This window comes from Octodon degus, unplaced genomic scaffold (assembly GCF_000260255.1).
Source record: "Octodon degus isolate 3935 unplaced genomic scaffold, OctDeg1.0 scaffold00063, whole genome shotgun sequence".
NCBI lineage: Eukaryota > Metazoa > Chordata > Mammalia > Rodentia > Octodontidae > Octodon > Octodon degus.
The window spans coordinates 7,404,814-7,417,293 of NW_004524639.1; the positions used below are offsets into that span (position 1 = coordinate 7,404,814).

Genomic DNA, 12,480 nt, shown 5'->3' on the forward strand with positions numbered 1-12,480 from the left:
TTTTGAAAGTGCACTTTGCAGAATTTTCACTCCTTTTCCAATAAATTTGAGTTAGGAGCTTTTACCTTGTAGTAGAGCAGTATTAACATCTAGGTGGTTCATCTGGGGAACATAGAGGCTGACTGTGGGGCTTACTATGCAGATGCTGGTCACACTGATTGCTGGAGAAGGTGTTTTTTCTGTAATGCACTGAGATGCCAACCTCAGTAGAGAAATGTAAAAAGACTGAATTGAATTTTAACCTAATGTGAAATCTTGGCAGAGAACATGTTAATAAATAAATAAATAAATGCCTTAAGAGTATTTAAAAAAAAAAGAAGAAGAAATTAAGGAAACCTGAACTGTAGGTCTGGTCCTATGTAATCTTGAGCAAGTCACTTCTGTCTCCGAGCCGCAGTTGCCTATCTGAGGATACTGGATTAGAGAATCTCTATGGTCACTTTTTCTCAGAACATTCTGATTCTTATACCTATGGTGAAATAGCCAAGATGTAATAAATAAAACCAGGTACTCAGCTCAGTGTCCTGGGTACCAGTGTAGGAGACTGTACGTTAGTGGTACTGGGAATAGAACCCAGGGCCTTGGACATTTTAGACAAATGCTGTAGTACTGTGATACATACCCAGGCCTGAAGGAGACAACTTGAAGACTCCTGGGCTCTAACCTAGAAGGGACCAGATTGGCTGCCTGGCCTCCTAACTCCTACTAAGCACACGCCTTGCAGTGTAGGGCGCTAGATACTCTATTGTCCACTAGAGTAGAGCACAACAGTGAAAAGCATAGCCTCTAAACTTGGAATGAAACCCTGGTGCTGTCACAGGAAAGTCAACAGAAAGAGATGGTGTGGTGCTTGGGTTCCAGAGTTAAAGACTGAAGCTCAGATCCGTGCGTGAGTGGGAAAATTATTTCATTGCTGTCACCCTCAGTTTGCTTATCTATAAAGTGGAAATAACAATAATCCTAATTTCACAAAGGTTCTGTATCAAATAATACTTATAAAGTGCTTAGCCTGGACTCCCTGTTTATTCAATCAATAGAAGTTATTATTATTATCACTGCCTACTCGCTGGAGGCTTTTCTTGAGTTTGTGTTTACCAGAAACACTGAATGCTAAATGTTGGGATGATATGCAGTGGGAAACACAGCTACTGGAGAAGCCAAATGGGTCTTCTGTCCCTTGGGATGGCTCTGATGATTAACAATATAACTTCAACTACAGCAAATCAGTTGCCTCCTAGCCTGGGTTGTCCTATGTGCTACCCTGGGACACAGAGAGCAACTCAGGAGAGGCCACACCCTGCTGAAGGACTGAGAACAAGATCTGACTGAGGTCTCTCCTTCCTTTTTCTGCCAAGGCTTGTGTTTCATAACCCCACAACCTTCTACAGCTGTGGTCTAGGGCGATCTTGTCCAGTCGTGTTAGACTCTTCCCTCTCTCTCCCAATGGGGGAACCCCTTGGCAATATCCTCTAGGCATGGTTTTGGCTCTCATTCCTTGAAAAACTTCAGGCCAGCCAGAGCATGGGACAAAAATCTCCTATCCAGATCATGTGCCAGCTGCCATGCTCTGCTGTCTTTCCACAAACATGCTGGCCTTCTGCCTCGAGTTTACAACAGCTTGCTAAGAGGCTGCCTCACCATCTCCGTCTGCCACAGTCCACCCTGAGTTCCTGCAGACTCTGCCATCAGAGGGCTCCTCCTTGAGCCATGTCATAAGGCTTTGTCCTCTTGAAAATATCATCTTCCCAAAAAAGCTTGTATTATGCACTTATATGCACGTGGTGTTGTGCTGAGCTCTGTTTCTAGTGAGTCACACTGTCATAGACTCTGCCCTCTGGGAAAAAGTCTGGAATCTTTGGCGGAGACCATGAAACCCAGTTTGGCTAAGTATAGGAGTGTCAGAAAGGAAGGACATTCACCTCCCATTCTCACATTTCCAGTCCCCTTCCCATCTCCCCATCTCCTCCATCCTCTTCTAGGCTACCAAATATTTCTTTTTCCTCCACCCAAATTTCAGACGGCTTTGTTCATCCCCATTTAAATCCAAGTAACCCTGGCTCACTGTAACACTTCATTTTAAACAAACAATAGCATTAAATTTTAAGAATTTTGAGGGTTTAAGAGTCCATCCATAAATATATTTCTGTCAGTGGCATAAGCGCCTACCTTGCAAGCACAAGGTCCCAAGTTCAATCTCCGGTATTGCAAAAAAAAAAAAAAAAGAAGAAGAAGAAGACTAGTACATAAATATATTTCTATGTCAGATAAAAAGGTATGTTTTAGCTGGGCATAGTAGCATATGTCTGTAATCTCAGCACATGGGAGGCTGAGGCAAGATCACCTCAAGCTAGAGGTCAGCCTGGAGCTACATAGTGTGTTCAAGGCAACCTAAACTACATTATGAAACCCTGCCTCAAAAAAAAAAAAAAAGAAAAACAAAGCTAAAGACATGTTTTAGACATTTCAGAACCTTACAACTTTACATTACAGAAGTTAGACACACTAAAGGAATTCTGAACCATGCAAACACCTAGGAAAGGATAAAAAGGATAACAACAGATTACTCTTTGATTTTTAAAGGGAACTGTGACAATTTCCTCCTAAAATGCAGAAAACAAAAAAGATCACAGGTTTAAAGAGCGCCCCACCACCACCACCACTGGGCTTTCCCTTATTAGCAGTGAGCTACCCGTCTTCCTGACATCTAGTGCCTTGGTCGGGTTTCTGAAGCCATTTTATAATACATTCATTTTCATAATCAAGGAGTCAAGAGTCTTGCACAGTTTTTGGAGTGTTTCATCAGTCTCCCCAGTTGCTCAGTTCTCCTCTCCATCCAGGACATAGGCCCCGAGGGCTGGGGACATAGCTCACTGGCAGAGCTCTTGGCTAGCATATGGGAGGCCCCGGGTTCTGTTCTCATGTAATGAAAAACTAGAGAAAGAGACCCTGTTGTCAGTTGGGCTGTCTGGTTAGCAAGAGATTTGCCTCCACTTTGACTCTCTCTGGGGTCCAGCTATAAGCTCAAAAAAAGTGAACTGGGGTGGAAATGTAGCTTAGTCGTAGGGCACCTGCCTAGCATGCATGAGGCCATGTGGGGGTTGAGCCCCCCACCCCTGTACCTCCAAAAATCAGGGTCAATTGTGGCTTTAAAGGAGTTGGCTTCCATATCCCGAGTGCCTCTTTAGGTGCTGCCTGCCATCATGTTGACTGCCTCGCCTCTGGGGACACACAAAGTCGCCCTTGCTGTGTCCTCCTTTCCACCAACGCTGCACTTTGATATATTACTGTCTTATTGAATTGCTACCTTTTCTGAACTAGAGGTGAGCACAAATAGACAAGAATGTTTGTACTTAGCCTATTTGATAAACTAGTGGGGGGTGGTCAAGGCACTTTCCTTGGCCTTCAAATAAGTTGTTTTGCATTTGTACCAAGGGCTTTTGAAGACAATAGCAACAGAATGAATAATGGGCTGTACATTTGTTAGATACCCCAGACAAATAAAAAAGATACATTTGACAAGACTAAAAAACAAGTTTCACTTATGAAGGTGAAAGCCGGTGACCCTATTTTAATCTTTAAAATGGCCCACAGCTTTGTGCCATGACCACCCTACTTTAAACTGAAATTTAACCTAAAGCAGCTTTCATTCTCTATGGATTTCCATCGCTTTCTCTAATGACACAGGGCTTAGCCAAAGTGGCTTTTTGCAGCCTACTGGAGCCCAAGAGATAGATGAGACCTCAAGGTGTGTAAAGTGCTTTGAGACCCATCCCACAGCCTAGGGTCAAGGGATGCCTTATGCCACCCTCTGCCCACAGGTGCCGCGGCTCCCACTCAGGGTCAGGGATGAGAGACCACACATGCTTTTCCTGGCAGGAACTGCTAGGCAAAGGCAAAAGGTAACAAGGCAACAACCAGTCCTGCTTGCTCTTAAAAAAAATCAGCTAAGCTGGAGACAGTGTCACTGAGACAGGCAAAAACGGACCAGTAGGTGTCAAGGGTCTTGGGCTCAGCAAGCCGTCACACAACAAGCACTGGACATTTACTAAAGCTACAGCTCAGGCAAAGCCTCCTCCCTGGTCCCTCCCTTCCCAGACCTGACTGCCTCACCTTGATCTTCTCGCCCTCGATTTCCACCGTCTTCTCCCTGAAGTCCACACCGATAGTGGCTTCAGTCTTGTCTGGGAAGGTTCCCCCGCAGAAGCGGAAGGTCAGGCAGGTCTTACCCACGTTGGAGTCCCCAATCACAATGATTTTGAAGATGCGAATCTGCACGTACTGGTCTAGCGACGAGTCAAGTTCCAGAGATGCCAGGCCAGCGGCCGAGGCAGGCTGCAGGCTCCCATGGCCCAGGATGGGCTGCGCCATCTCCCTGGGACCGGACCGGGGCCCCAATCCCCCTTGAGGGCTCCACACAAAGAAAGCGGCCACGTTAGTGCGCTAGAGGCGAGCGAGCTTTGTGCGTGTGCGTGTGTATCTGAGTGTGTCCGCCCCAGTGTGCGTGCGCTGGCAACGTGTGTGTGTGCGCGCGCGCGCGTGAAAGGGATGCTTCTCACCCAAGCCCCCCCCCTCCTCCAGCGCACCCTCCTTGCAGCTCTAAGGCACCAACACAAAAGCCAGGGAGAGGAGAGCAGGCAAGCAGCGAGGCTTCTCCTGCCTGTGCATGCCCTCGGATGAGACGCTTGGGGACTGCGCTTTTGCGTAGATCTTCCCGTCTGTACCCCAGGGACACACTGGCGAGAGGAAGCCCAAGGAGGAAAGAGAAGGGATGGGGAAAGAGGCACGCACAAACTACCCAGCAATAGACTTTCTTTCTCGGGCCCCCATTTTTTGCTATAGGTTCCAGACTTCCCACCCCCACTTGCTTGGAGTGCACAAGGTCAGCAGGCAGGAAGCACTGCTGCGGAGGACAAAGAGAGCTGCACCATAAGCATCACCGGAGCAACACAACTCGGCGGGAATAGGTGGAGTGTGGGTCAGGGATACCTCTCTCACCTCTGGCGCTATGGACAGCCGTGCCACGATTCCTAGGTTCCCTGCTCTCGCCCAAGCCTAGGGATAAAGGGATGCTCTGTATTTAGTAAGCAGGTGTGCTGGTGAGGCCCAAGGAGCCAGAGGGCGCTGCCAACATATTCAATGATGAGTTGTGGGAGGGCGCGCGGCTGAAAGGGAGACGGGGTGCAGGTTTGCGTGTATAGGGGGTGTTACAGTTTCTGTCACAGATTTGCCAGATGTAGGGGGGCGCGTACCAGGCGCCAACCTCCCCTTATCACACCATGAGCGCCCATCCTCTGAATGTTCAGGAGAGTGGTTCCCATTGGTTGACGCAGTCGGTTGTGTTTGGCTGGCCAATAGGGAAGGCCTGCCGCGGGAGAAGCCCATCCTGAAGACAAGAGAAGGGGGAAACCTAGTGGTAGTAGCTACAGCAAAAGGGGACTTCGTTTCTGTGGCTAAACATTATAGACCCAGGTAAGGGATCTTAACACATGGCATAAGCTCTACAGTGCCTTGCATTCCTGAGCCTTCTACATAACCATAAACCCTCCTGGAAAGGCAGAGTTTAAGGAGAGTTAGGAATCCCTAGGAGGGTTCACCCCCCCACACACCTGAATGTAGAACAAAGTGGTTTGGTCTAATTTGCCAAAAGCCTACATTATGCTTGGAAGATGATAAATGAACACAACTTTCTTACTGTATAAGAGGGCGGCTTCCCAAAGCTTACTAATAATCACATATCTTGGTTCAGGCCCATATTCCTCCTAAAAGTAATTTGAAGGTTTAGAATGTGTTTGATGCAATTTACATACAATAAAAGGCACCCATCTTACCTTTTTAAAAATTATTTTATTAGCATGTTTGCAGTACAGAATGATTTCATTCACTGTGGGGAGTTGGGACATGTACATAACACTTCTTAATTCTTTTCAAATCCCCTTGCACTGCCCTCCCTCCTTCTCTTGACTCTCTCTCCATTTGCAAAAACCCTATCTCCATTTCCTATTTTTCTAATTTTTCACTTTATTTATACTCTGGGTTTCTTATACAACAGAAGCCATGTAATATTTGTCTGATTTATTTCACTTAATATTATGGTCTGACGGTGCATCTATTTTCCTCACGAATGACTCAAATTTATCCTTATAGTGGAGTAGTATTCCATTGTGTTTAAACACCACATTCTCTTTATCCATTCTTCTATTTTATGTTCTTTTTTAAAACTTTACCCTACCCTTCCCCTCATATATTTCATAAGTTAAGGTAATACATCTTATTTGTATGTGAGGCGGAGCTTTAGAAAGAGAAAAATGTGACTGAATCCTTTCCCACTAATTCAGTGCATTGGTGTTATGTTCGTATGCCAACTGGAATGGAACTATTTGGCCAAGCCCGAGTTATTCAAAATAGGCTCTTCTAGTTGATAAGCTTATTAGCTGAGTCAGTAGATATATTTAGAGCTAACCTTTTAATCATACATGTGGGTCATCCATTTCTAAAACTTTAGATTATTCCACATTAATGCCACCAAAAGGATTGACTCTTACTTGGCTAATCCAAAGACTTCCTTATGACTAGCAACCATCATTGTACAGTGTTTTGATATTTGATTGACATCTAGTTTGCTAGATCATTCTCCTTTGTACTGGAAGCTAAGGCCTCTAGTGATCTCTACATACAGAAAAATCATTGTAGAAAAGAGGAGGGAAAAAAAAGGAGGGGCAGTTAACTATTAATTGGGTGCTTCCTGTACATATAGAAGAGGGTTTGTCAACTCATAGCTAGAATGCTAAGTTCCCAAAAAACAAAAATAAAATTATATCCACATAAGATTATTTAGATATATGCTTCTGGCAAAAACTTGTCACTGAGTCTACCTTTGATTGCTGGAAATGGGGCATTTCAAAATGGATTCCTTGCCCTAATAAAAAGCATGTATTATTTTTGTGAGTTGAAATAAGAGGTCCACTTATATTTTGTGGAATTGGTTTGATAAACACAGTATTTTCACTTTGCCAAAAAGGTAAAATAGACTGTTAATTAAAATGACAAAGCCTGATTAAAAGGCTTATCTCAATGGACCAAATGCAAAAAATGAAATGTGCTTTACAATGCTTTTTAAATTCTTAAATTGTGCATCATTAAATTCTTTCAAATACATTCAGGGCTTCACAGGTACATGACTGTCATGATTTTAACAGTGTTGTCCAAAGCCTCTTCTACTAACAGATATGAAAGTCAGGCATGGTGGCACATACCTGCAATCCCAGCACTTAGTAGGCTGAGGCAGGAAGATCACCATGAGTCCAAGGCCAGCCTGGGCTACATAGTGAGACACTGACTCAAAACAAATGCGCGCGCACACACACACACACACACACACACACACATATGCACACAAACAACAGCTATGATTAAATTTGCATCTACTTAATTCAATAAGAAGAATGATCTGTACTAATAGTGTTTGGACAGGATATCATGTCTGCATCTTGTGGTATGAATGACTACTACAAAGACAACAATATGCAATGTATTAATTGTTATAACTCTCCTACAACCTGTTTTAAAGCTGTCACATTGCAATTTTTTTCTCAATAAAATTAATAAAAATTTGCACCTAATCAATCTATATTTATTACTAGTTTTTATTTTCTTGTTGCTGTTGCTATTGTTGCAAGGATCTCCTTATGTTCCTTGGGCTGGCCCTGAACATGTGGGTTTGAGGGATTCTTCTACTTCACTTGTCCAGATATGTTATTATTTTTTTGAGACAGAGTTGCATTATGTTCCCCAGGCTGCCCTTGAACTATATAGCCCAGGCTAGCCTCAAACTCGGTGACACTCCTGCCTCAGCCTTCCTGAACACTCGGATTACAGATATGCATCACCATACCCAGCTGTTCTTTCATGTATTTAGTACAGTGTCTATAGGGTCTCACTACACAGATTTTTTTTCTTTTTTTGGTGGAACCGGGGTTGAACTCAGGCCCTTGCACTTGCCAGGAAAGCGCTTATTCTACTGAGCCATCTCCTTCATCCCCTCACTACACAGATTGGAGTCATAGTGACGCTCCTGTTTTCAGCCTCCCAATTGCTAAAATTACAGGTGTGCACTACCACGCCCAGTCTCAATCCACCACACTCAGTCTCAATTGCCATCTCAGTGCACCCTGGGGGCAGGGCTGGCAGGGGATACCAGGGATCAAATCCTGGTCCCTGCTTCTAAGCAGGTGCTTTAATCCACTGAGCTATCTGACCCACCCTTTGTTCAGCTGTTCTTGGTCTTTATTATTTATTTTTATATTTTTAGTACCGGGTATCAAACTCAGGCAGGTGCTTAAACCACAAAGCTATCTCCCTGGCCCTGTTCTTGGTTTTAAGAAGTATCAGTAAACAGCAATGTCAGTAAATCCTTTAAAATAATAAGAGCTGGGCATAGTGGTGTATGCCTGTAATCCCAGCACTCAGGAGGTTGAGGTAGGAGGATCTTTTTGAGTTTGAGACTAGCCTGGGGACTACAAAAGTGAGCACAAGGCCAACCTGAATTGTGTAGTGAGACCCTATCTCAAAATAAAATAAAATAAACCACTTTACAAGTAATGGAAATAATGTTTTGCTGTTCTTGTTTGTGTTTGGATTTCTATGGGCCCAAAAACCTAGAGCTCTTTAAAAGTTTGAGATCTGGACTGGGGAGATAGTTCAGTGGTCTAAGCGCCTGCCTGGCAGGCACAAGGACCCAAGTTCGATCTCCAGTAGTAGCACAAACCTGTATCAAATAAGAGTTTGAAAATCTAGTTTGGTGGCACATGCTTATAATCCTAGCCCTGGGGAGACTGAGGAAGGAGGACTCCTGTGAGTTCAAGGCCAGCCTGAACTATACAGTGAAACCCTGTCTGAAAAAAAAAAAACAAGACATTAAAAAGAAGAAAACAGCCGCATGTTGGTGCACACCTGTAAATCCAGCCCTCGGGAGGCTGACGTAGGAGGATCACTGTGAGCTCAAGGTCAGCTTGAATTGCATAGTGAGACCCTGTCTCAAAAAGACAAAAAAAAAAAAAAAAAAAACCACAAAACATTAAATGAACATTTCAGTGTGTTGCCAAGTTGCTTCAGCTGGGCTCAAACTGGGTGATCCTTCTGTTTCAGAAACAGTAATGGCTCATTTAGTTTTCCTAACACCCCTGTAAGTAAGATTGGTAGATGAGGAAAGTGAAGCAATTAAATGACTTTCCCAAGTGGAAGCTAGGATTCAACTTGGCTTGGTTTGGATCCAACATCAAGGTGCTTCACCACTAAAAATCTTCCCTTTGATTCCAATATATTCCCCATCTGAAATATCCCTCCTCTCCCTCCACTATTTGAGTTCTACTAATTGTTCTTTAATACTCAGCTCAATTTTAGTTTTTTTGTTTGTTTGTTTGTTTGGGTTGTTTGTTTGTTTGTTTGTTTTGTTTTTTGGTACCAGGGATCGAACTCAGGACCTTATGCTTGCCAGGCAGGCATTTATTTTTATTTTATTTTATTTTATTTTTGGTGGAACCGGGGATTGAACTCAGGCCCTTGTGCTTGCCTGGGAAGCACTTATTCCATTGAGCCATCTCCCCGGCCCCAGGCAGGCGCTTTTGCCATTAAACTATCCCTGGTGCAGCTCAAAGTATATTTGCATGAAATTCTTCCTTAATGATTCCATCCTAACTCATCTCTTGCTCTGCCACTGTGACAGATATTATTATAATGACTATCATGTGTTATACTCCCAAATAGATTGTGACCCTTTCCTCTATTTTCCATATCAAGAACCCCTTTCATCATATAGTCCAAGCAGTAGTTGCTAAAAGAAACAAACACCTTATAAAATGACTATGTAATTCAGATCTTTTAAACAGGTATGTGGTCTGCATTCAGCCAAAAAATTATTTCAAATTTAAGTTACACCTGGCAGTCAAAATACCTATTTACATTCAGCTCCTCAACGTACTCGTCCCACAGCTCTGAAAGTGCTGCTTGGTGTTTTTTGTCACAGAAGCGTGTGAAGCACAAACTGTGTGCCAGCAGCATGCTCTTGAGCATGCCTGAAGTCACAATAGAGTGTGCAGTCCCTGGCACAGCATCTAGAACCCATAATTGCACAACACATAAATGAGAAGGGGAAAAGACTACCAAAGGATCCCTCGCGCCCGAAATGGGCTGGGTAAGGTGCGCCAGCAACTTGTAAAACTCGGAAGTGCATTCCGGACCTGGGAAATCAGGCGCCCCCACTCGGATCACAAGAATCCGGAGGCTTCAGAATGTACCTAGAAACTAATGGCCTAGAACGAAAAAAAGTACAGTTTTGAGGACTCGCTTTGAGAAGTGCTGTTATCAGTTCCTGTCACCCACACGGCCAAGTGGCTCCACGGGTCCCTCTTTGGGCAGTTTACCAAACTTCTTTAAACCAACGCACAGCCACCAACTCCTGCAAAGTTGTAATCTGGAGCCACAAACGGGTTCCTCGCAACAGTGACAGTACTAAGCGCATGCGCAAATCCTCTTTCGTGCGGCCCAATTGCAATGCAGTGCTGAGTGCGACGCTTGCGCAGTAAGCTCTGGTCGCCGTTTCCCGTCCCTTGCTCTAGCGGGCCGGCTTCAGTGTCCAATGTCCGCTTGGAGCAGGGGGGAGGAGCCTGCGCCGTGTGCGTGTGGAGGGAGGCGGGGGAGCGGGCCCTGGTCCCTGGTGTTTGACCCGTCGGCCGGTGACTGAGAAGAAAAGGCAGGAGAAGGAGGTCGCGAGGAGCGGTGGCCGAGATGTTCCGGTGCGGAGGCCTTGCGGCGGGTGCTTTCAAGCAGAAGCTGGTGCCCTTGGTGCGGACAGTGTGCGTCCGAAACCCGAAGCAGAGGAACCGGCTCGCAGGTGACTGACCCAGCCCGGGCAACCCCACCTCTTCATGCAAGGGCCTGGGTGCCATGGGCTCCCTTGCAGCGCTCCCTAACCCCTTTTAACTCTTGCACTCATTGTCGCGTGAATAACGAATTGGTGGGATACAAACCCTGAGTTTGCAAGTCCCCTAAGTCGGCACAGCCATGCTGACCTGACCTTCAAGAGATTTGAACCCCAGTAGCCTGCTTGAGGCCTTTTCCTGGGAGGGCTTGCTGTTCCGGGTAATAGAACGATTGGTCTCCTCTTACTGTGCATTGCCGCCTCCCTGCCACCCCCACCTCGCCGTTTTAAAGCAATGGGATCAGATAGACTTTGCCATTTACTGGATCTGATACTTTAAACCGGGCATTTAGGTTCCATGCCTCACTTTCTTCTGTAAGTGAGGAGCTTGGGGGACTTCAGTGACGATTTTGCAGAACAGGTTGTCTCCTCCCCCCTCTCACCATGAGTAATTTCATCAAACTTTAGGGCTCGAAGGAATTTTGTGGTAAAGTCCAACCCATTCATTTTATGGATAATAAATAGAGACACAGGGAAGTGAAATTACTTGCCCAAGGTCATATAATTAATAGGTAAAGCTAAGGATAATTTGCTAGACTCTAGGCTCCTAAACCTCCTGGTACTTCCCCCCCCACACTTTCTAAAGTTTGATAGTCAAAAAGTTAAGAATAAACTAGTTTCCTTCCCCAGCAACTAACTAGCCCATTGTGCATCAGATTTCCCATGAATTTATCAGAACATACCTTGAGCCTTCTTATTTAAAATCTATAAAACTTCATGGACAAAATGAATGATTTTTTTTTTGTTTCTTTGAGACATGGTCTCACTATTTAGTTCAGGCTGGCTTTGAACTTACTGTGTAGCCCAGGCTGGCCTTGAACTCCAAACAATCCTGCATCAGCCCCACAGTGCTGGGATTACAGGTGTATGCCACCATACCCCTCTGAATTGTCCACTTTTAAGAAGTGCATTTTTATCAGTAATCTTAGAGTGAGGGCATTTGAATTTACAGTATCAAAAGCTATCCTTGAGGCTGGGTGTGGTGGCACACACCTATGAGCCCAGCACTTAGGAAATTGACAAGGCCAACCTGAACTGCTGAATATACATAGCAAGGTCCTGTCTCAAAACAAAAAAAGTTATCCTTGATGCTTTACAACATGGAAACACCTAAAAATAAAAAATGGAAAAATTTTCCCTGGGGTTGGCAGGGTCTTTGTAAATAATGCATTTTAACAATTTTTCTCATTTCTTTGAGTCAAAATGTTTCCTGACAGGTGTGACTGAGTTATGTATGGCCTAGGACACATTTGTGCTTGGAATTTAAAAACCTTTCTACCTTATTTCAAAGAGTATGCCATCAATGGATGCCATTTGTGTGCATTTTGCACATCAAAATAATAGTGTTCTATGTAAATTGCATAGAAATCTAGATAAAAATTCAGGTACCCTGAAGATTTTCATCCACATTGGGCTTGCTCCTGTTATGTACTGTACTTATTTCGCTAAATACAGCCTTTTTTATTTTTGGTTTTTATTTATCTTATTCACTTACTTTTTTAAAA

General features: G+C 44.4%; 2 protein-coding genes across 2 annotated transcripts in view; one reads left to right on the forward strand and one right to left on the reverse strand.

Annotated features, from left to right (window-relative positions):
* Rab33a (RAB33A, member RAS oncogene family) overlaps window positions 1-4,674 on the reverse strand; it is a 13,707-nt gene extending 9,033 nt beyond the window's left edge. Inside the window, exon 1 of the mRNA XM_004634504.2 lies at window positions 4,111-4,674. Coding sequence (XP_004634561.1) covers window positions 4,111-4,368 — 258 coding nt within the window. The 5' untranslated portion in view covers window positions 4,369-4,674. The remainder of the gene's footprint in view (window positions 1-4,110) is intronic.
* Window positions 4,675-10,547: 5,873 nt separating this feature from the next.
* Window positions 10,548-12,480, forward strand: part of Aifm1 (apoptosis inducing factor mitochondria associated 1) — a 44,330-nt gene continuing 42,397 nt past the window's right edge. Inside the window, exon 1 of the mRNA XM_004634505.2 lies at window positions 10,548-10,888. Within this exon, the coding sequence (XP_004634562.1) occupies window positions 10,783-10,888 (106 nt within the window). The 5' untranslated portion in view covers window positions 10,548-10,782. The remainder of the gene's footprint in view (window positions 10,889-12,480) is intronic.